This window comes from Anolis sagrei, chromosome 3 (genome assembly GCF_037176765.1).
Source record: "Anolis sagrei isolate rAnoSag1 chromosome 3, rAnoSag1.mat, whole genome shotgun sequence".
Taxonomy (NCBI): domain Eukaryota; kingdom Metazoa; phylum Chordata; class Lepidosauria; order Squamata; family Dactyloidae; genus Anolis; species Anolis sagrei.
This window is the reverse complement of record NC_090023.1, coordinates 244,929,976-244,954,836: the sequence shown is the minus strand read 5'-3', so window position 1 is coordinate 244,954,836 and position 24,861 is coordinate 244,929,976. Positions and strand designations below refer to the sequence as shown.

The window sequence follows — 24,861 nt, the reverse complement described above, 5'->3', positions numbered from 1 at the left end:
GACAGTGTGGCCTGTTGGATTTATGTGCCAATCTATTTTGCATTCTCAGAAACACACTCCAAATCTTCAGATCATAAGTAATGGGAATATCTGGTCCCCAAATTATAACAGATGTTGTAGTTTTAACCCCCTTCTGAAAATCCCAAGTAACAGAAAAAGTTAGTGTTCCCAAACAGATTACAATTAAAACTGGGAGTGATGTGACATCATTTCTAGTTGTGTCAGAGCCACCTGAACAGGCCAGTTTTAGCTTCACTGCTTCTACCATTAGAGCGGATTCAAATTCTACAAAATTAGTCAGGCAATGGCTAACATTCCATGGAAAACTGATTTATTGGGGTGTGTACAGCTGATGTTGTGGTCTTTTAATGTTGGGATTCTCAAATTCAATTGCATATTTCAGAGGACAAGGTTTCCGGGAGGCAAAAAAGACAATGTCCAAAGCCGTAAGTGATATAGGATTGGGTTGTGCTGCAGCTAGTTAGTAGCCAGTTCCATTAAATCACTACTGACCGAGAGGTCATGAGTTTGAAGCCAGCCCAAGGCAGAGTGAGCTCCTGACATTAAGAGTCTAGCTTGCTGTTGACCTATGCAGCCCAAAAGACAGTTGCATCTATCAAGTAGAAAATTTGGGTACTGCTTTATGTAAGGTGGCTAATTTTATAAATGTACGACTTCCAGCAGCGTGCATAAGAATGAGGAAGTACTCCATCAAGGACTCTGTGTCCCAAGTGAACGGTGAAGTGGCAGTTCCCCCTGTGGCTGGAATCGAGCATAACCTCATGAAGCCGGAAAGCTGGAATGTTAAATTGCCTCTGTGTCTGTCTATATATGTTGTATGTCTAAATGGCATAGAATGTTTGCCATGTATATGTGCATTGTAATCCATCCTGAGTCCCTTGTGGGGTGAGAAGGGCGGAATATAAATACTGCACATAAATAAGTAAATAATAGCCAAATTGGAGCTATGAAGAACTGAAAAGAAGACTGCAGGTGAAGAGAAAGGCTGAGGATTGAGGAAGGATAGATAGGAGACTAGACATGAACTTACACAGTAAGATAAAGCAGAGGAAGCTTTATGCAAAAATCAGTGGTATCACTACAGTTGGTTTCATCCAGTGCAATAACTCATGGGATAACCCTTATGGACCACCACCCATCCCAGACCGTTTTACAATATTGTAGCTAAAATACCAGAACATTTGGTGAATTAAATGATTATTAAAAAACAAAAGGAATGAAAGCAGTGTTTGTATCCCATGCAAATGAAAAGATGTGATTTGATGCATCATTGTAATTGCGAAATAATGACAGCTCCGACCAGAGTGCACATTTGTTAGAGGGTTCAAAAAGGGAAACAACAGTTTCCCTTTTTGAAACTATCTTGTTCACAGCATGGGGACTGTCTGTATTCTTAAAAATTACAGTGATCTTTAATGTCAGGAAGCACACAGTAGCAGTGCACATCTAAACAAAAAGGGAGATGCTTGCCATCCCAGCAACCTGTTTCACCTCATTCCCTCAAAGCCATCACAATTTACCGGATTGTACACATGTAGCAATACACAGCAACAGACTGGATTTTCCTGGAACTACAGAAATAGAAATGAATTCTGTTGTATCACATTAAAGCCTGAAAGAAGAATTTCCACTGCTAAAGTGGTTATATGTTGTTTGTCAGAATCAAGGCATCTACCAAGTGAGTATGATTTGGGTTGTTGTAGGTTTTTTGGGCTGCATGGGCATGTTCTAGAAGCATTCTCTCCTGACGTTTCACCTGCATCTATGGGAAGCATCCTCAGAGGTTGTGAGGTCCTCACAACCTCTGAGGATGCCTGCCATAGTTGCAGGCGAAACATAGCATTCAAAGCACCCCTCATAGATGGCCATCCAGCCTCTGTTTAAAAGCCTCCAAAGAAGGAGCCTCCACCACACTCCGGGGCAGAGAGTTCCACTGCAGAACAGCTCTCACAGTCAGGAAGTTCTTCCTAATGTTCAGATGGAATCTCCTTTCCTGTAGTTTAAAGCCATTGTCCTGCATCCTAGTGTCTAGGGCAGTAGAAAACAAGCTTGCTCCCTCCTCCCTTTGACATTCCCTCTGGATTTAGACACTAGACTCCTATTTATGTAGGCCAAAATCCCATTGGCTTTTTTTGCCGCTACATGACATTGTTTAACTTGTTGTCCACATGAAACAATGAATTATTAAAATTCATTATCATTAAAATAAAAGAATAGATACATTTAATAAATAATAGTAACACTGGTTTTAAAATAACTTTTTTCAACAAACAAAATCTCACTATGTTTTGTCCCATTCCAGGCTACACCGGGCTACAGAGGGTTGTCGTTCTGGTAGCAATGGTATCGTAGTTGGAAATGTCCATGTAATAAGGAAAATGCCAATATAAATGGGAACACGTCATACTGTGGTGCTAGTGGCAGAACCTTATGCAGGTGCTCTGGCAAAAGAAATGACATGTTCTCCACAAAATAATTGTCCAAATATTTTATGCTTTTTCTGCTAAAGCTATAGTAACTGATGTGTGTATTAAAACAGATTTATTGGTTCGGTACTGTTCCATTATCCAGTTGGGAGCCAAAAGGAGGCGCTACTCAGAGAAGAATAATCCATTTTACGGGGGAGGGGGGGAGTTGGAGGAGGAAAACCATTGCCTCCATTTTCGCTGGTTATCCCCCCCCCCCTTTCCCCATGTCATACACAGAGGTTGTTTCCATGATGGCAACATAGGTGGTGGTGGGAGGAATAGCAGGAAAACAGGGGAATAGCCTTCATCCCATACCTGTTCCCCCCATAAAAATTACTGTCCTTCTCTGTCTGGTGCCCCCTTCTGGCCTTTGCACATATAATGGACCACCATCATTGGTTCTGTTCTGCTTTATATGTAAGCAAATGTTTCAGAGCCATAAGACATTTATTACTGAATATCTTTGCACCTTGCAATAACGCTCACAGATTGTTCCCCTTTTGCTAGCTGTTCAAGCAAAGGATGCAACAGACCAAGTAATTATCATAATTCGTCTGCTAGAAAGTATTCTAATTCCTGAGCAGTGGAAACAAAAGAGACATTGTGAAAAAAATGGGGCCAGGAGACGATTTCTATATTTAGCATAAATGGACATCATCTAACCAGTTAAGCATTTGTTTATGTCTCATTGATTTCAATTGGGGTGGTGAGCCTGCTTACATATTTTACTCATTCCCTAAACAACACTCAAATGTAGTGTGTTGTTGATTGTGTGGATGCAATTAACATGTACATTTCAAAAAACAAAAACAGAATGGCATTGTGGGAGAGAGGAGAAGTATTTAGTATGGAAATAGGGTGAGAAGAATTTTGAAATGTTCCTTCTAAAGAAAGTCACCTGCCCAGCTGAATAAAAAAAATAGTTTGAAAATAAGGATCTGAATTGGCTGCTGCTTCATCCACTATGACACCAAGCTTTTTGACCATAGTATTTCCTCCTTGGTCTCCAGTATTTTATGGTGTCATAAATTAACCTCCCCACTTTAAGTGGTCACTAGTTTATTTACTCACAGCACAGCTGTTTTTGAACTGCTTAGGTGAACAGTAAGATGAGCTATTAACAGTTGGGAGCTCAAACCCAAATTGGGCTTCAAATTTGCCACCTTATGGTCAGCAGTGATTTATTATTGCTAGTGATTAATCAGGTCTGATACTGTCCCCCGGTGGCGCAGTGGGTTAAAAGCACTGAGCTACTGAACTTGTTGACCGAAAGGTTGCAGGTTTGAATCCGGGGAGTGGCATGAGCTCCTGCTGTCAGCCCCAGCTTCTGCCAACCTAGCAGTTTGAAAACATGCAAATGTGAGTAGATAAATAGATACCGCTCTGGCAGGAAGGTAATGGCGCTCCATGCAGTCATGCCAGCCACATGATCTTGGACAATGCCGGCTCTTCGGCTTAGAAATTGAGATGAGAACCAACCCCCAGAGTCGGACATGACTGGACTTAATCTCAAGGGGAAAACTTTTACCTTACCTTTCTCTTACCGGCCCTTTTAATCCTGAAGAGGTAGAGTACTCTCCCATTTTTAATGTATGTATTTGTCATTGACTGCCATGGATGCCCAACATTGCAACCCTGCCTCTTTAAAGTTTATAGAAGACACTAATACTTTCTATCAAATGAGACACCTAGTATTTCTATAAAACCAGATAATACTGGTAGTTTCATAATGGATATTTGGTAGAATACTTTTAAAACTTTGGGGCTTTCCATCTTACTCCTCCTTGAAGTTCAGGTACTTATGAAAACTATTCATATGGGTGGGTTTTTTTGTGTTGATAAGACAGCCTATGACTGATATTAACTTCTCAACATTCTTTTCTACATCTAGTAGTTTATTCATTAACTGGATGGAGAGCCACTTTGGGGATGGGAAAGAAACCCCCACAAACCCACAGCATTATAACTCTAGTGATTCAGATTTGCAAATCAGCTTCGTTCCCCCCCTTCCCCCGCCCCCCTGTCTTCACTCAGGCCACAAGTTTTGCAACCAATTAATCTGGTTTTTGAGTAGCCAAGTTAGAGGGAAATAGAGAGAAGATATTTGTTTGCTTGATTCCACATGACAACTCCAGGGTAACTGAATAGACTGTACGGTTGGTTTGACAAGGCAGCGCTCTGAGCCAGCAGCCTCACATACCAGAGGCAGGGGGGTTGGCCGGGGGACTCTGACAATTGTAATGGATTTTATCCGAATTTCTCCAAAGGCTGACTGTTTTGTCTTCAATTATTAATACTTTTCAGAGGGGTTTCTCTTCTGTCCCCTTTTCTGTGAGGTAATGAATAACTATTAACTTAAACCAATATGCATTCATATTAGCTTTTTCAGCAATGAATAATTTAATTGCATGCATGGGGGAGGAACGGGCGTTTGAATGGCTGCATGTCAAAACACTGGAGTGGATTTCGGAGGCAGCGTAAAATGTATCCTTAAAGTTGTGTTGGTTTGAATAGAGAACATTAGATATGGATGTGCTACAGATGTTTGTGAGTGAACTTGGATGCTTTAAATGTTTTACTAGTGTTTTATATGAGGGGTGAATATGTTGTAAATTAATCTGAGAGGATACTAAAAGGAGAAGCAGGTTTTTTTGGAAACTTGGTGCTTCATTGTATATGTAGATTAATTTTCAATTGGTCTTCATTTCTTTTTGCATCCTTCCTGTCACTATGTTATATGAATATTCTACCTAAATACCGCTAATTTGGGGGCAACAAAATATAATTGTCTTGTTATGCAATTTCTTTAATAGATGTCTCATTGGCTGCTACTGAGAGAGGACCAAAGGGCATTGAGGGAGTGCTGAGCAATTGTACTCACAGTGGGTTCTGAAAGTCACAGTCAATTGATTTTCGTACTCCAAAATGAACTATCTGATTCTTCTGAGTTGAAGCTTCTCAGTGATGCTTCATTCAAGTCTAACAGCTTGCCTCTCAGTCTGCAAGACCAAGTTAGTTATTTGCAGTGCACCTGTAATATGCCTAGAAGACATTTTGACATTCTGAAATACTAATATACAAAATATTGTGCACATAAGTAACAGCACTGTTCTGTGCATGTTTACTCAGCTGTGAGTTGCATTGTGTTCAGTGCATACTTCCATGTTAGTGTGCACAAGACAGTGGACTAACAGCACAGTGTCTCTGATTTTAAAAAAAAGTTATTTGCACTGAATTAACTCAGATAAACAGGTTCTAGTATTTCCTTCTTATTTATCCATGTTTTGGCATTGCTGCAGAATCTACCTTCCAGCTCTTTTTCATGAGATGAAAGACTGAGCACAGAAGTAATGAAAAATATAGTATTATTATGTGGGGAGGGAATCTTGAGTGAGTTGGTTGTATGTATTATATTGTATTTCAGTTCTCATTAAATGGCTGTTAAAAGACTGAAGAATTTTAATGTTGTCAGGTATTTATATTCAGTTTTCAGTGTGTATGATAGGATGGTCACATGTAAAAGTGGACAGGGCTCCTGGATCTTTAACCAGTGAACTTTCCTCCTTTCACAGTGGCCAGAGGAACAGGAACTCTGCTGTTATCATCTTATTATAGGCAATGGTTATCAAAGAACCATATTTCTTTGGTGAGACAATGATAACCCTCTGATGTACAATGTGTGTTGGTCCACTGAATTTTATAGGAACATATCATAGTTTTGTTTAATGGTTAAATAATAAGATCCAAAATTGTTTTACTTTGCTCAGGCCCATAGCCAGGATTTTGATTTTTTTTGGGGGGGGGGGGGCTGAGGATCTACCCTAGCAAAACTTTTTTATTGTTACCCCAGTACCCCCATGCATATGAGATATATTGAGCATGGTGATCAGATCATGATATGAATAAACATAACAGTTTAAATAATGCACCAGTAAGGCCCTCAAAGCCCCCCCCCCCCCCGGCTACATGCCTGGCTTTGCTTCAACTTCCATTTTTATCATTTATCCCACAAATAGAATGATGAAATGAAACTACTTATCCCTATCAGTGCAAATAACTTTAATTACCCTCGCCAGCTAAATTTGCATAGAGATATAAAAATTTATATCTTCACATAGGCTAGTTTAGAGTGAGAAAATGTTTTGATTTGATTTGAATCTTAACTTAAACATGGTATAAACAAGTTGCAAATAAAATCCTGATAAATACATGTTTAAAAATTAAACTATAACAAAACACTTGAAAAACCTACATTTTAACCTTAAAAGTCACTGTGACGAGAAAAATTCAGAATAGCAGGAAGAAAACTAAAGAAACTGAAGTACATACATGGACTCCTGGTTAAAAGCCTTTGCTGTATTTACTGGGGAAACATGAAGATTTCACAAAGTGGAGAGGATTCATTTGTTTATTATTTGTTGTTCAAGGAGTCCTATGGCATGGAGTACTATGGCATACAGACTAAGCACTCAGTTTTGATAGCTTGGTTTCCTCCCTGATCATAGTTATGAAGTTGGAATCTAGAACTGAAAACTTTGTTTAAACTGGGTGACTTTTTTATTCTTGTGAAGTCAAACTTTCTGGCCACTGAAACATCACTGGAAACCAAAGCTGGGTAGTTTAAGAATGGGCAGCCATACCAATCAGGCAGTGTTTTACATGCCCAACCAGGACAACCATGATTTGTTGTCTAATTAATACTGGAGTTTGTGGTAATAGTTCTAGGCTTAAGAACCCTGGTTCTAATTGAGGAACTGAGCTATGCTTTGTAGGCAAAGAAATCCGATGTGTGGAACTGAACAGGCAGGAAAACTATGGCATGAGAAATGCTTTCTAACTAGGGATCTCATCATACAAATGAGCCTCCTCCCTTCTGTTTTTGCCAGCAGTTGTAGGCAAAATGGCAGGCCTGCGGGGTGCCTCATGGTGCCCTGTGTGTCCTCCCTACTTCCCCCATTACATGGGGGGAACAGGAGAAAGCATGTTTGTGCCCTGTCCCCATCAGATGGGGGAAAGGGCAGCAACACATGCTGCTGCATTGCCCTTTCCTCCATAGGTTGGGAAAAAAGGGAGCTATCCAAAAGCCACTTACCTTTCATCGCTACTTCAGGCATGAGTGGGGTGGGGCTAAGACAGCATCATGTGATGATTCTCAGCAGGTCCCATACCCAAAGAGTAGCAAAGTGGGGAAAAGCCCCAAGTGTGTTAAGGTAATAGGTGTGCATTGAATAGAGATGAGTTTGCATGTTGGATGGGGAAAAGATTTATTTATTTGGAGTATTTAGAACCTGCTCTTCATCCAAAAAGGCTTATACTCTGGATTACAAATTGTTAATTTGATAGTTCCCTTCCCTCAAGCTTACAATCTAAATAAAACTAAACACAATGGGGGGGGGGGGAGGGGAAGAATGGCAATGTAAAATGGGATTACATCCAGAAGATATTGCCTTTTCTTCTTTTCCTTTGCAGCCAGACCAGTGGTAGTTGGGATCAGGGGCGGCTCAACCATTACGCAAAGTAAGCCTTTGCAGTATAGTTGATGTTGCCCAGGGGCGCTCTTGAGGCGCTCTTGGGGGAAAATAGACCTTGACATATGCGAGTTGTAGTTACTGGGATGTATAGTTCACCTGCAATCAAAGAGCATTCTGAACTCCACCAATGATGGAATTGAACCAAATATGGCACACAGAATTCCCACGACTAACAGAAAATATATATCAGTAATTGTTTGGGGGGGGGGGGCACCAAAATACTGTTTGCTTACCATTGAAAATTACCTAGGGCCGCCTCTGGTTGGGATGCAGGGGTAAGCTTCTCACCAGTTTTTAGGCCTAGGCATGGTGAAGATGTGCCTGCCTCTTTTTCTCTCCCTCCAAAGCTGGGCAATGGCAATTGGGATGGAGGGTGACCTATGCTGAGTTGGTACTGTGTCTGTCTTTTTAATTTTTCTTCTGAGGCCAAGACAGTAACAGTTGGACTGGAGAGAGGGCCTTTCATTTGCTTGATCAAAAATGATTCAACTATATCTGTCTTAAAATTAACCATGACCAGACGGCGCATACCAACTCTTAGCCATGCTTGCCCACTCCCGCTTGCCCACTCCCGCATGCTTGCCCACTCCCGCTGTATCTCAAGCCCGAAGGCGACTCACAGCGGTTCACAAACAGTAAAAACAGTAGAAACAGCAGTGGTTCCATGCAACATATAACAATTGACTTAACACATTATCCATAAATTACCAATAAGCAATTACAATGCACAATTATTACGAAAAACAACCGTACCCAATCTTCTCATCATCCAAGCGTAGTCCAGGTTCGTCGTCCATTGTTCCATTCCTATGTTCCATTACCAGATTGCACTAAATTACTCAAACGCCTGCACAAACATCCAGGTCTTCACCTTTTTGCGGAATACCATTAGAGATGGTGCCAGTCTAATGTCCGTAGGAAGGGCGTTCCACAGCCGAGGAGCCACCACCGAGAATTCCCAAATTGGAATTCCTCTCCTGAAAAAATATTCCCTACTCTGGCCATAGGATAGGGGACAAAATTCAGCTCTAATAATATTTATGGGATTTTCCTTAAATTTTATAGTTTAATGTATATGCTTATTGTTTTTATATGTTTGTTCATATGGCATTGAATTATTGCCAATTTGTAAGCCGCTCTGAGTCCCCTTTGGGGTGAGAAGGGTAGGGTATAAATATAGTAAATAAATAAATAAATACATCAATAGTGGGATCGCAAGTGGCAATGTGTATGTGGAACTGATGGGGAAAAGTGAAGCTGGAAATGAGCAAATGTTTACTTCTGGTTTTGCTGTTGGAGTTTAGCTTTGTTCAACCCTCACCTCCAGAAGCCCCAAGCTATCAGTCCTGAAGACTTCCAAGCATGACAAATCCCACTTTTTGAAAACAAAAGAACACATTATTGATTCCAGAGGATATTGAGAGGCATCTGTGGGTGATCTATAGGCAGCAATTTGTTCACCTTTGATTTAAAATAGGAATAAGCAGGGTGAGACAAGAGTCTGACCAGCTAATAGATGTGCCTGCTCAGTTCACTATTGAAAGGTATCTTCAAAGATACCACTTAGGTGACTCTTTAAATATAGTAAATATCTTCAAAAGTAGGACACATGCCCCTTTATCTTATAATGGTATATGTGCATAAGAAGCCAAATAGATGGAATCCCATATACATCAATGTAAGAGTAATTGATTCTTGCGTCAGCTGTAAGTACTAGCCAGATATGAACTTGCAAATACAAGGTATAAAATATATTCTCAATCACTTGCTATCTAATAACTTCTCAGAATATTTTGGTTGCTATAGATCTCTTTTCATTGCCCATGTATGCCATTTATGGCCTTTTTCATTTAAATGAAGGACAGAAGCTCATTCCTTATGGAAAGAAACTGAGAGGCATGCAAGAAACAATGGGTGTTTTGTCGGTGGTTTGTATGCATCTGATCCCATGGGAACTGCAGCAGACCATACACGCTGTGTGAAAAAGATGCTCTTTCAAAATAATCTCTGCTCCCTTTTGTTTCACTCAAAAACAAACCTGCGAACATTGCTGAGATCCTTCGAAGGCCACTCTGCTAACTGTATTGTAATTAAGTAAAGGTGCCTAATGCCATAAAAATATAGCTCCAAATAACTCTCTCTTAATAATGTTCTAGCAAGATGAGAAAAATTGTATACATGCTAGAGAGCTAGGAAGAAAATAAAATATTCTGCAATATTGAGAATGAGCAATAAGATAACTTTCTCTGTTCAAACCAAAGGTGTAGCCAGTGGAGGGAACAAAATAAGGAATTTGACTCTTAAATAAGAATTATGCCCTGCAAATGAAAAAGTCCTTCATTCTTCAAGTTTCTAGCATTCACTAACTTTCAAAATTTCAGTTGAACATTTAGAATTACAGTTTATACTCCCAAATAAACACCAACTACCAGAAGCATGCAAAAACAGGCAATAAAAGGGTTCTAAGTATGAACAATATTTAGCATTTACCCTGCAATGTTAGAATCTTGGGAACTGGACAAAAAACATAATTTGGCATCTTACTTTGGGGGGACAGAACCTCTGTTGGCACAACGGGTTAAACTGTTGAGTTGCTGAACTTGGTGATCAAAAGGTTGATGGTTCAAATCCTGGGAGCGGGATGAGCTCCCACTGTTAGCCCCAGCTTCTGCCAACCTAGCAGTTCGAAAACATGCAAATGTGAGTAGATAAATAGTAACCGCTTCAGCTGGAAGGTAATGGTGCTCCATGCAGTCATGTTGGCCACATGACCTTGGAGGCATCCACGGACAATGCTGGCTCTTTGGCTTAGAAATGGAGATGAGCACCATCCCCCAGAGTCAGACATGACTAGACTTAATGTCAAGGGGAAACCTTTTACCTTTACTTTTGGGGGGACAGACAATATTATTTACTCCCCCCTGCCCTTCCCACATCTATATAATATGCAAAGCATCTTATGGAACTTTGGTCTTTAAATGTAGTTTCATTTATGTCAACTGGCTTTTAGTAAAATATCCAGAAAAGCTTGTGTAGATTAGAACCAGAGCTTCTGCTTTGTTTCACTTAAATCAAAGTGAGCATAGCCATTAACTTGAATGGAGACAGGATTTGGGAAAGGGTTGGGCTACAGCATTGTAATTAATAAATTGTGTATTTTTATTTTCTACAACTAACCATCTGGTGACACTGCGTTGTGTTTCATTTCACTGTTTGGGAACTGCTTTTTCTTAGCTGAAGAACTTACTGTCCTTTGGATGAAGTTTCTGTACAAAATATAGTTAATAAATATAATAAAAAGGAGAACAGCAACAAGTTTTCTTTATTCAAGAAGTAGTATTGATTTACTGAAAAAAGAATACTTGAACTTATGCCAGGGAAATTCATTAAGTAAATGTTGAACTGCACGGGGAACTGAATGATTCCTGATAGACCACATCAAGCAAACTTCACAGGTTTGAAGGTATCTCCCAGAATACCACCAAGAACAACCTTTCAAATTAGAGGACTGAAAAATAACGTGGAAAGATCCTTTACAGAATGATAGCAAATGCTGCCCAAAGATCCAGCACAGTCAATAAAATAGTATTCCTCCTACTTTTCTCTTAGTCATGGTTCTCATCAGAGCAACCAAAGCAGTTGCCGATCCATGCTGGAGTGCAGAGTGAAATAGATCTATGCAATGCAATAATTGTTGCTTGGGATTTTCTTGCAATCGCTAATTTTGGGGGCAAATCCCTTTTGAAGAATATGAGCATATTGATGTTCAGTAATCAACTACAGAAGGAAACAAAAAGTGTTGCCATTTGTTCTTGAAACTTACCCTTCTTCTCATCCCAATACAAAATTTCATCCTTGGATATGAAACAGGCATCGGCACCTTTAAAATGAAAAGTTAGCTATCTAGTTGGAAAAAGCTGGCAATCCTCAATTAAGTGGAAATAAAATGATCCAAACCTTCTGGATATTTCAGCATAGCGTGAACAGTCAGTCTGTTGGAGAATGAGGATTACCCATCTTTTACACTGGGCCATTGGGGTCTGCTATGGTCTGATTCCAGTACCCTGATGGCTACCAAAATCCATGTATGCATAATTTGTGGATTTTATATAAAATGGCAAAATCAAAATTTGCTTTTTGGATTTAAAAAAAATTAAAACCATAAATGCAGAATTTGTTCATGGAGGCGATGGAGGACTGAGTGTATCTAAATTGCATAATTATTGGTTTTTAAAAAGTTGCCATGGCTTTGCCTAAAATGTAAAGTGATGAGGGTGTCAAGAGCTCTGAGTCCACTTCTCCTAGAACTACAGTTCCCAGAATTCCCTGATGTGGAGAGAATGTCAATGAAACCAGTTGAAGTATTTTGCAGAGAGATCCTCCTAGTTGCATATGCATAGTGTGGAAATGTCCTTGTTCAAGCCCACAAAGATAATATGAGGTGTTTTATGATTAAGAAGCCAACAGGCAGTTTCGGGGCCACTTTGTATTATTGTTTTATTCTTTGGATGAAAAGTGTTTTCTTTATGTATTGCTGAAGGCTTTCATGGCTGGAATCACTGGGTTGTTGTAAGTTTTTCGGGCTGTATGGCCAAGTTCCAGAAGCATTCTCTCCTGTCATTTCTACATCTATTGCAGGCATCCTCAGAGGTAGTGAGGTCTGTTGGAAACTAGGAAAATTGGGTTTATATATCTCTGGAATATTCGGGCTATATGGTCATGTTCTAGAGGCATTTCTCCTGATGTTTCGCCTGCATCTATGGCAAGCATCCTCACCTGCATAGATGCAGGTGAAACGTTAGGAGAAATGTCTCTAGAACATGGCCATATAGCCCGAAAAAAACCACAAGAACTTAGTGATTCCAGCCATGAAAGCCTTCGACAATACATTATCTGTGGAATGTCCAGGCCTTTTATAAAATAGGGTTAATGTATCTGTGAAACTTTATAATAGTTTAATTCATTTACTCCATTTTAAATAACTAAGTAAATAAACAAATAGTTTAATTGCAAACTCATAGGGAGTTCTACCCAGGAGAGGATAGTTTTCCACAGACAGAGAGTTCTTTTTTGTTCACTAAAAGCAACTGGCTCTCAGATTGAACAGGCTTTTTGGGGTGTTTTTTTTTTTTGTATTTTTTGTTCTAGGAACAGAGGCTTTCATTCAGAGATAAGGCCACTATGCTTTTAGGCTCTTTCTGGTCACCTGATCAAGCCCTTGGTAACTTTTAGGCAGCTTTAGTCTGCATTCCACAAATTCCTCATCCCTGGCCCTTTAATTAACAGCTTCAGGTTCACTGCATTAACAGTAGATTCCATAACTTTCCCCTTGTTGTGCCCTCAGATGTTGGATTTTTGCAACAAACAGGCCCTGCCGCACCTCTGCCTCGAGTCTTGAAATACCACCACTTGCTAACTTGGAAAAAAAAAACAAAACGAAAAGCCCCACCTGTGAATGCTGTGTTGGAGTCATGAGCAGGTAAAGCATTGGTATGCATTTGAATATTCTTGTGCAAGGTTCCTTTCTATAGCAAAATTATCCAGTCTAAAAAGTCCATCTGTTTTGAACTTTATTGATTCCCAGATCATGATGTATAGTATATGGGGGGGGGGGGGAGGTCTTTCATTTTTGCTACATCAGATGGAGAATCCTACCTGTCAATATGGTTTTGATGAACTGCTTCATTCAGGTTTTATTCCTAGGCTATGTTTCTTGCAGCTGTGAGGTATAAATCATTTGTGGACAACTCTTTGATATTATTTTTTAACAGTTTTAGGGAGAGGATTGTCCTTTCTGTCACAGTAAGAATAATATATGATGCCCACGTTGTTGTAGACAGTTACATTTCTTGTCATCTTACTCTGTGCAGATTTTAAATATTTTGTATTGGCGATTGATGGCATTAAATCAGAGTCACTGTGGCTAATGAAAGGAAGTAGTTCAGGGCAAAGGATTTTACTCTCATAGCACTTCAGCTGAACCTCAGGCTGACATATCAGGTGATACAGTTTAGATGTCACTGCGAATACTGATCTGGAATAGACTGTGCCTTTTGAATGTAGAAGCAGGGATTATATGTTGGTACTGAAAAGCATTGACAGGGGAATGTGTATTGAAGACGACCTGCTCATACGACATGCATGGCAACATTTATATAAATGCAGCTGTCTAACATTAAAAACAGTGGGACAGCATCTGCAATGCACAGGGAAGTAAGCATGCAAATCAAGACCATATATGCATATTTCTAAAATTACCTTAGGCTTGGTTTTAAATTGTTTCTGTAACTGTCTTGTGGTGTTTTATTTATCTGTTCCTTGCTCCAAGATCTCTAAATGTAGAAAGGGGTATACAATTTTTAATAAATTGAAAATATAAATAAAGAAGCAGAATCCTAATACGATTTGTGTTGTTTTAGGGGTCCAAAACTACATGCCTGCAAGTGATTTCATAAATGGTGGGCAGGTGGACTGGGAGTTGACTTGCATAGAAGAATAAACTTCATCTATCCATATGGTCTTCTTCCTTCTATATTGTCCCTCATTTTGAAGAATTGTGGTCGTGTGGACAGCAGAACAACTAGTCAATGGTTGAAAATTCCTTATCCAACTCACTGGGCAGGGCAATTGTGGTTCGTGCACTGCCTCTGCCTTCTATCTTGCTTCCTGGCTCTGCTATCTTTTCTCCCATCGGCCCCCGGCCAAAGTGTGGGAAAGCTGCAGTCAATCAGTTGGAACGCACTGTTTCAAGCTGATTGTCTGAAATGGGACAGACCTTCTCTGATATCCATCTGCCCAACATAAAAGCAGGCCAGGCTGCTCCTCCAGCTCAGTTGCCTTCCAGCTCTCCCTACCCCACTCAGTTTCTCCCCTTCAATTTATTGTATTCTACCTTGGAGCTGTGTCTTGTAATTGTCACAACTTAGTAGCAGTTAGCATGGGCCCTGGATCCAATTTTACACCCTTACCCTCCCACTATTCTGGTTGGAATGGGTTCTTCCGGTCACGTACCAAAGGCAGGGCTGCATGGGTGGCCCGGATCGATGGATGGGTGCCCATGCAGTGCCTCCTCATGACTGTTTTCTACTGCTGTTGTAAAGGCACTGGTTCAGGTTTCACTGCCTTTACATGTTTCAGTATGCAGGCTGGTCAACACCGAGATCCAAGACGCATATATGGGTGCCAAACCATTTTCATCTGTATTCAATAAACACGTTGTGGCCTTTTGTTATCCCAAGCTCATGTGTGTGTGTGGCCCCTTCTATCCTTGGGGCTTGGGGGTCAGCTTTTGAGATGAACAACAGCATGAAATCCTGCATGTTCAAAAATAGGATGCACAATTGATATAAAAGTAATTATAAAATGTCAAGAAAGAAAGCATAATAGTGCAGTCACAGAGATTATCATCCACCACCCCTGCCCCCCAAAGCAAATCTTGATTTTACCGTTTTCAGTTAGGGATACCAACTTACAACACCGTTGGCTACAATAGGACTTGAGCATCCATGGATATTGGTATCCATAGAAGATTCTGGAACCAAACCAAGGACTCAGGTATATAAAAACAAAACAGTCTAAACAAACAGGGAAAATAAAGAAGTCTTCACCTAGTACGAGGGAGGCATCCAACAGTGCCAGGTGAGCTTTCCTGGGGGGAAATGGCTAATCTCAGGGTTAAACTGTGGAATTTGCAACAAGATGTTGTTTTTTAATTTTTTTTCATTTCTTTTCCTTAGGTTATGGCGGAAGAGGTCTCCAAATATGAAAAAGTGTTCCCTTAAATAGAAAAGGAACACCTTTTTGATTTTGGATTTGTGTGTCACTAACCTTGACTAAAAGCACACTGGTATGCTGAAATCCTTTTCCGGTTGGCAGAACATTCAATTATGCATCGTCTCTTTGGGCTTGTTTTGGGACAAAAGGACCTTTCGCGTGCAGGGGACCTCTTCTCCTTAGACGATTCTGAAATAGAAGGATGTTTGTCTGAAGCTCTTGAGCAAATAAAAGTCATTAGTTCATCTCCCGTGAGTATAACATTTCATGGTTTTTATTGTGTGCAATGATACAGAATTTTAGCCTCACTTTGCCATTTCTAAAACATTAGGGAAATAAGATACATGAGATACATGTGTTGGAGAAAGAGAAAATATGTCTCCAGTGTGAGGAGAAAAAAAAGGAAGTGGTATAGGCCTATCTGAGTGATGCTCACCTGAAGAAAAGGAGGCATAGTTTTAGTCCATTGTGTATAACTGGAGTGAGAAAGCATTCCACCCCAGTTATACACAATATCAATAATATTTCTATATAATGAATACTGGTAGTAATTATGAACCGCTTGTCTAAAGCCAGAGCTAAGGCTTATTGTTGCTCAAGTTCTGTATCACCAGAAAGCTAGAGGTTAGAAATAGTGATCATATAATGATTCTGCTCCTTAATCAGTATACGTTGAGTATCTGTTATTCAAAATTCTGAAATCCTAAATTCTCCAAACTTGCCCACATGTATCTGAACTAATGACGCATTTGCTTTCTGATGGTTCAGTGTTTACAAACTTGGTTTCATGCAAAAAATTATTACAAATGTTGTGTATAGGACATATATAGAACCTCAATTAATTTTATGTTTAGATTGGGTCCCATCTCCAAAATGTTTCATTATGTACATATATGCAAATACCAATATTCCACACCACACACCCCAGACACTTCTGGTCCCAAGCATTTTGTATAAGGATACTTAATATATAATAATATTTCATTGTGTCACAAAGTAGTCTTAATTTACCCTTGATGCATCCATACATTTCTTTGTATCGATTCACTCCTCTAGAAATGCAGTTAGCCCTCTGTATCCATCCATATAAATGGATCTTGATGGTTGAATCCACAGGTTCACCCATCCACTTGAACCCATTCCACTCTTCAAATTACCATAAGCAAACATTTATCTTGCCATTATATATAAGAAATAAAATATTACAAGGGACCTCATCAAATGGCTTTAGTGCTATGTTTCCATGCACTGCGGAGACGGAGCCTCACAGAGGCCGTCACATGATGTAAGGGCACTTCTGGTGAGGCTCCATTTCTGCAGCGCATGGAAATGGAGCCCTAAAACGATCTTCAGGAGTTTTGTGTTACCCAACTCCAAATGGCTTAAAACTGGGGGAAACGGGCAGAAGATGGGGAAAAGATGTGGGATGGCTGGCCATCCCAGAAGATGTGGAAGGATGGTAGGGAATGAAGGAGCACTGTTCTCTCCACTTCCTCCCACTTTTTCTCTGACCATCTGATGAGGTCATATGTCACTTTATTTATTTATTTATTTATTTTATTTTATTTAACTTGTATACCGCTACTCCCAATTTGGCTCGGAGCGGTTTACAGAAATAGATTAAAACAATACAATTAGCTTTAAAACAACCATAACAATAACAATAGGTAGCAAGGACAGACATAGCCCGGGTTATAGTGGGACTTGAGCACCCACAAGGGGTCCTGGAACCAAACCCAGGGAATACCAAGGGCCCACTATACAGTCAGGTTCAGATGCTTCATAAGGCAAGCCTGAATCCAGATCCCTTTAACTCTACACAATTATAGCATATTGCCACACCAATATCCTATGGAAATCTGGCATTTGTAGTTTGGTGAGGCACTAGATTTTTCTAGCAGAAAATTAAGAAGCCCTTTCCAATGGACAAGCTGGAGTACCTTTGCTTGTTCCAGGGAAATCATAATTATCATATGGAATTGGGCTTGAGAAACAAAAGTGGTGTGCAGAGTATATTGTAAACAGACATAGATTGTGACATAGAGCTGAAAGAGGAATCATAGTCATAGAGCTTAAAGGGGTCTCATAAGCTTTCTATTCAAAGTGTGGCCCAAGCAACATCTCCAGGCAAAACATCTTCAGCAGGTACATAATTTCTGATTACAGGTGTTCATACCTGTTGAAACTTTAACCTTGTATTTGAAGTTCATGGCTTTATGTGATTTGCATCAATATAGACAGTTAATGAATGTTCAGGCAATAGCAAAGAAAGCCTCACTCCAATAGTACATCTGCAACATATATGTAGAAATTTCATACAAAAGAAACATACACAGATCAGTCTTTTTCAATAATTGGAAATCCTTTTTAAAGCCTGTGTTATACATACAATATAGATAACGATGAATATAAATTAATTAGCTGAAAATAAGATCGATATGCTAGCTGCATGCTGAAAATAAGCTGAACTTGATACGAATGACATATTCATACTGTTTCTGAAAGCATGGCTACATTGTTTGTTATGTGGAAGCACTAGTTACTTTATTATTTGTAAATGTTGAAATATTTTCCAGTCTTGGAAAATGTTACTGGATTTACAAAATGTATTATAATGTACCGTATTTGCATTTTACAATAAGATCATTTCACAACATTACAGAAATTAAAACAAAACAGTTTACCAAAGTATTTCCCACTAGAGGGCATCAGTGATACATAGTTGACATGGAAGATATTTTGAAGTCATTTTCAAATTCAGAATCTCTAAGAATCAAGTAATTTCCCCCAGATGTGAAAAGAGTCTCAAATTGTAGATCTGCTTATTGTACAACTTCCCAGAACTGAAAAAGAGAAAATGTAGACATTATACAGAAAAGGATGGATGCAGTGATAGGTCAGAGCACCTTCCCCCTTAAAGAATGGATAAGCAGTGAGGGCTTCTTTAGCTCAGAAAGGAAGGGGCACAATACTGTTTTATAAAACTATGACTGGTGTGGACAGACACCATAATGTGAGGTCATACATAATGATTGATTGGCAGTAGTAGTCATAGAAGACCCAAAATGAAGTACTTCTTTTCAGAGTGTAAAGTTGTTTGTAGGAACCATATTCAGAGTTATCATATTGGCTCTGCAGCAAATTACAGTAAAGTCTACAAAACAGAAATACTTTTATTGGTCAAGCAAAATGTGCAAAACACTTAATGCAAGTTTTGAAGTTTCATTGGCTTTTTCATCAGTCAAAAAAGAAGGAGAAGACAAGCGACAATGTTAGAATCACAGGCCTACATTTTATCCCAAATGTTTCTGTTGTAAATTACATTGTTTGAAGGAATCACAGTGCCTTCTTACTTAGGCGATCCCTCGTAGCCCAAGGATGATAGTCCTCCAAGTGTAGTGTCTTGGTGGTGGGTCTATAGGTGGCTGTGGAGTCCTATTCTTGATCCGCATGTTCTCTCGCAGGGAGAACATTGGTTTCCAGGTGGAAAACGGTCCTGGTCAGGGTTGTCTTGATGCACATTTCTCTTGGCATGTTTCTCCCTACCGCCCTCTATTCGTGCCTCTTCAAATTCCGCAGCACCGTTGCAATGTGATTTTTTCAAATCACAATGCAGACCGAAGTCATTCCCTCTCTTGACTGTGTAGCGATAGTAAAAAACAAGCAATAAAATTTGAACCCCATTAGCAACAATAAAGATCTCCATCCCCTGTGTTAGCTGCCCCTTTCTTAGGCAAAGAACATTAAGAATACAGTAGAGTCTCACTTATCCAACATAAACAGGCTGGCAGAATATTGGATAAGCAAAAATGTTGGATAATAAGGAGGGATTAAGGAAAAGCCTATTAAATGTCGGATATCATTATGATTATGTTATGATTTTACAAATTCAGCACCAAAACATCATGTTTTACAACAAATTGACAGAAAAAACAGTTCAATAGACAGTAACGTTATGTAGTGATTACTGTACTTACGATTTTAGTACCAAAACAGACAAGAGTTCTTTCTTTCTCCCACCCTCGACTGCATTGGATAATACGATTGTTGAATGAGCGAAGGTTGGATAAGTGAGTCTCTACTGTAGTTTGCAGTACTCATTGCTGAGGGACAAAAAAGTAGAAGGGTTTAAAAACAATAATACAGATTTATGAAAAATCAAATAGATAATTCCTCTCAGTATTAAAAAAAATAGAACTGTCATGGTCAACAGCAGTACTCCCTTAATCATTACAGGTTGGGATAAACAGCCACAGCAGGAGATAGATGATCATTCCTATAATGGTCTTTTTTTGTAAACTTCCCATGTGAATCTGGCCACTGTTGGAGATAACAGAGACTTTTGATCTGATCTAGATCACTAAACAAATCAATTTTGTATAAATCACCTGTACACATAGAATCATGAGGTTGAAAGTGACCCCAAGGGCCATCCAGTCCAATCCCCTGCCATGCGGGAAAACACAGTCAAAGCACTCATGACAGATGGAAAATCTCCAGAGAAGGAGAGTCCACTATACTTTTAAAATAATTATTGAGAGGAGACATGACAGCCATGTATAAATATGTGAGGGGAAGTATTAGGGAGGAGGGAGGAGGCTTGTTTTCTGCTGCCCTGAAGACTAGGACGTGGAACAATGGCTTCAAAGTACAGGAAAGGAGATTCCATCTGAACATTAGGAAGAACTTTCTAACTGTGAGAGCTGTTCAGCAGTGGAACTCTCTGCCCCGCAGTGTGGTGGAGGCTCCTTCTTTGGAGGCTTTTAAACAGAGGCTAGATGGCTTTCTGTCAGGGTTGCTTTGAATGCAAGTTTACTAGCTGTTAGGATTTCTGGGAGTTGAAGGCCAAAACATCTGGGGACCCACATGTTGAGAACCACTGCCATATGGGAATCAAGGCAGCTTACATATATAGCAAACAATTCAATGCCAGTAATACACATAATAAAAACATATCCATTAAAACAATAATTAAAAACATAAAAAACCTGAAATAGCAATCTATGATTGCTATTTATACTTTGCTTCAGTTTGAATGACTCCTGCACCTGTACTAGAAGTAAGAAATGAAAAAATAATTAAATGAACATTACTTAACAAATTATTTTGTCTCAACCAGGACTATCAGACCAATGACAATGACCAGGCTGTGGTGGAGATCTGCATAACACGGATTACCACAGCCATTAGAGAGACAGAGTCCATAGAGAAACATGGAAAAGCTCTTATTGCTCTTTGGGAGTCATGCTTAGAGCACAATCTGAAACCTTCAGGAAAAGATGAAGACACACCCCATGCAAAGATTGCATCTGATATAATGAGCTGCATTTTGCAGGTAAGAATGCATTATGAGTATTGTATTAAAGTCAGGAATTCTAAGTAATAAACTCCACTAGGCTTGATTTTTCTACCACCACTGGAGTGCCGCAACTGGGACAAAAGCAGAGGTGGCTTTATGAAAATCCTATTTGTTTCTAAAACAAGGGACCAGTACAGTGACAGTGGGGAAAATGGAAGGAAAAAGGAAGAGGGGCCGACCAAGGGCAAGATGGATGGATGGTATCCTTGAAGTGACTGGATTGACCTTGAAGGAGCTGGGGGTGGTGACGACCAACAGGGAGCTCTGGGGTGGACTGGTCCATGAAGTCACGAAGAGTCAGAAACGACTGAACGAATGAACAACAAAAACTATTTTCATAGGCAATTCTTGTGACCAGGCAAGCCTTGTAGGTTTAAAAAAACCTGAAGATTAGATCCTTCGTCAAATTAATGGAACTTGTCTATGATTCTTAAGTATTAAAAGAGCAAGTCATTCAAAAGCAAGGTGTCAAAAAGTAAAGATTATTCCTATTCACTGACAAGGAATGAGACTGAGCGAGAAAGTTAGAGGAAAAGACGTTTAGGTACAAACTATTGGGGTATTATTTAGCATTCAGTCTAAAAGGGTTTTCCCTCTGTGGTAATAATATCTCATGGCATTTCGTTGTCAATATCATGCCCGGGGGTAGCCCTTGTAGTTTGTTTTGACTTGTTAAATCCTGCCATTCCTAATCTGTTTTGACTTTTGACTGTTTCCATCCAAAGAGAATAAGAATATGATATTAGAGAGAGAACTCTTAGGCTTGGTTTCACATCAGTGCAGTGGCAAATTAAAACTGTCTGTGTGCCTGGTTTTGTTCGTTTCTGCTTCAAAACTCTAGGACTGGCTCCAAGTAAACATTTTAAAAAAATGAAAGATGGAAAAAAAATGCTGGCTCCTATGCGGGTGTTGACTTCCAAAAATATATTTCTTCAATAAACAAAACAAGTCTCCATTGTGTCTACTTTTTGTATTATTGTAATGCTGTCAAAACAAAGGTCCTGTTGCCAGGTATGTATGTATGCATTTTGTTCAAGAGGCATGCAGGTGATATGTGACCAAAAGTCTCCTGCTGATTTTGATGCTCCTTGGGATGATTATACTAAGTATTTCTGTTATTCCCATTGCAGTACTTTATAAGATGATTGTGATAGTTTATATCTTGTGAAAATATACATCGCTAGTTGAAAACTGGGAAGCCTTCATCTCTCTCCCTCTCTCTTTTAAATAATTGTTGTTCTTTGTGGTGCAATTGTTTTTCCTAACAGAATTATAATCGTCCTCCCATCATGGCATTGGCTGTTCCAGTGGCAGTGAAATTTCTCCAGAGGGGTAACAAAGAACTGTGTAGGAACATGTCCAGTTACCTTTCCCTTGCTGCAATAAGTAAAGTGGACCTCCTGGCTGAACACACCGAAACTATAGTAAAAAGTGTCTTGCAAGGTAAGGAGTACCAGAATTATTTTGTTTTGATTTCTTCACTCAGGCCATACATTATGCTTCTATACATGCAATTTTAATATATTTCATATAATGTTATCTATAGATCTGTATATCTATACTGTTATACCTCAGTTAAACAAAGTAGATATGTTTTCTGTTTTTGGTTAGTAATAGAAAGCTGCTATGTCTTTGAATGGGAAGAATAGGGATAGATTTCTAAACCAGAGCACAAGAATGGGCTCAATTCAAGGTGCATGTTATTACCTATAGAACCCTATGTGCTTCGGGTCCAACCTGTCTTTGGGACCGCATCTCTTTCTACAAGCCAGTGTAGGTTCTGAGATTGACAGGGCAGGCCCTTCTCTCAGCCCCACCTCTGTCTCAAGCATGGTTGGTGGGGATGAGAGAGAGGGCCTTCTTGGTGGTGCCCCCCCCCCAGCTCTGGAAACACCCTCCAAAAAGAGATTAGATTAGCTCCCACCCTTCAGTCCTTCCATTCTAACCTGAAAACATGGATGTTCAAACAGACTTTTGATCTCAAATAGGCTGAATGGGTCCATATGACATTGACACTTTGCACTTTGTGAATTGATGGCAGCTAGTTTTATCTACTGTTGTTTTTATAATTGTATTATTTTGATTTTATGTGACTTGCTTTATACTTACGTATCATTTTCACCTGTTTTATGTTATATGTGCACCCTGGTGTGCCTTTGTAAGCCACCCTGAGTCCCTTTGGGGAGATGGTAGCTGGATATAAATTAAGATTGTTATTATTATTATTATTATTATCATTATTAACAAATGTTTTCTTCAAAACTAAAATCCACGTGTGAAATGAAATGACCATGCCAGATATGCCTTACATAAATATCAAAAATTCTAGAGATTCCCAGGATTTTTGCATATTCTAGAGATTCTCAGGATTTTTCCCTTTCAATAGCCTCCACTTTTCTTAGGATTACCATTTTGGAGACAAAACCTATAGATCTATGCTGGATAAACATATCAGTGGAAATACTGAGGCAGGCCAGTCTGCTTTACTTCTTTCTTTCCATTTTGTTCTTTATACATATTGAGTAGGCAGCATCTTACCTTGTCTATTGAAAACAACAGTAAGATCACCGACAACAGGACCCAATTTTTCCATGGTCAAATTTTATTGCAATGTTTACTGCAGACATACTGCTACAACCCAAAACTGAAAAAAGGCCTTTCTCCAGCCCTTCCTCCAACATCCTCCCAATGCCAGTGTTATAAGGCAAAACAAAAACACCTTCCCATAAGACAGAAGAAAAGAAAAAGGGGACTGAGCTGGGCTTACACACACACACACACACACACACACACACACGGAGCTTCTTTGTCAGAGGCTTTATACTACAAAACCCATTGAAATGTAATAGACTTGTTGACTGAGTTATTACTGTGTTCTAGTAAGGACCTGGAACTAGATGGTTGTTGGCTTATGGTGACCCCATGCATTTCATGAGATTTTCTTGAGGAAGAATCAGTCTGAGATGGTTTTGCTAGTTCCTTCCTCTGAAATATAGCCTAGAGCACCTTTTCTTGTTTGGTGGTCTTCCATTCTAGTACTAACCAAAACTGTCTTTGATTAGCTTCCAAGATAAAATAGGATTGGGAACCCAATAATCCCATACTCTTGCTTCAACGCTTCCTCAAAAGATGGTGCCAATTTACCTTATGCTTGTAACTATCTTCCTGTATACTAATATTATGACAACTTGTCTCTAGGATTAAATCACCTCAAATGTTACCTTTTCCATGATTTTTTTTATCAATCTCTTACTTCCAGTGTATTGCTGGACTGAACTAGGGATGATTTAAACCTAGGACTGATACCCAATTACCGTTAGCTGTTTCTGAATCACTTTCATATTTATCATGTTTACTCCATCTTCCCTCACTGCTCTCACTTCCATTCTTGTTTCCTTGTGAATTTTTTTGATAGTAATCTTCTTGGAGCAGCATTTATTCCTTTTGTACTCTGTAAATTGGGATATATAGTGGAATTATATAAGGTCTTGCTAGTGTACATGAGCATCAACATTAATAAAATGGAACCCTATTCAATAAGTTTGTATTTGTAATTAATTTGCACGTGGAAGGTTTTTTATTAAAATATAGTATAGTAGAGTAAACCACCAAAATTATTCTACCCATAACTAAATCTGTAGTTAAGAAAATTGTACAGATGGGAAAGTGTTGCTAGTTCTGCTGGATTTATTAACAGGGTTTTCTTTTG

General features: G+C 39.3%; 1 protein-coding gene across 3 annotated transcripts in view; it reads left to right on the top strand.

Annotated features, from left to right (window-relative positions):
- Nucleotides 1–4,536: 4,536 nt before the first annotated feature.
- The window catches only part of VEPH1 (ventricular zone expressed PH domain containing 1), a 149,073-nt gene continuing 128,748 nt past the window's right edge, over nt 4,537–24,861 (top strand). The window contains exons 1-5 of one of the 3 annotated variants that reach the window (XM_060767642.2): nt 4,537–4,825; nt 13,365–13,499; nt 15,757–16,044; nt 20,913–21,128; nt 22,421–22,595. In XM_060767642.2, coding sequence (XP_060623625.2) covers nt 15,907–16,044; nt 20,913–21,128; nt 22,421–22,595 — 529 coding nt within the window. In that variant the 5' untranslated portion in view covers nt 4,537–4,825; nt 13,365–13,499; nt 15,757–15,906. Of the gene's footprint in view, nt 4,826–4,909; nt 4,974–13,364; nt 13,500–15,756; nt 16,045–20,912; nt 21,129–22,420; nt 22,596–24,861 lie in introns of those variants that run through there. The other 2 variants (XM_060767640.2, XM_067466013.1) reach the window with 2 other exon arrangements.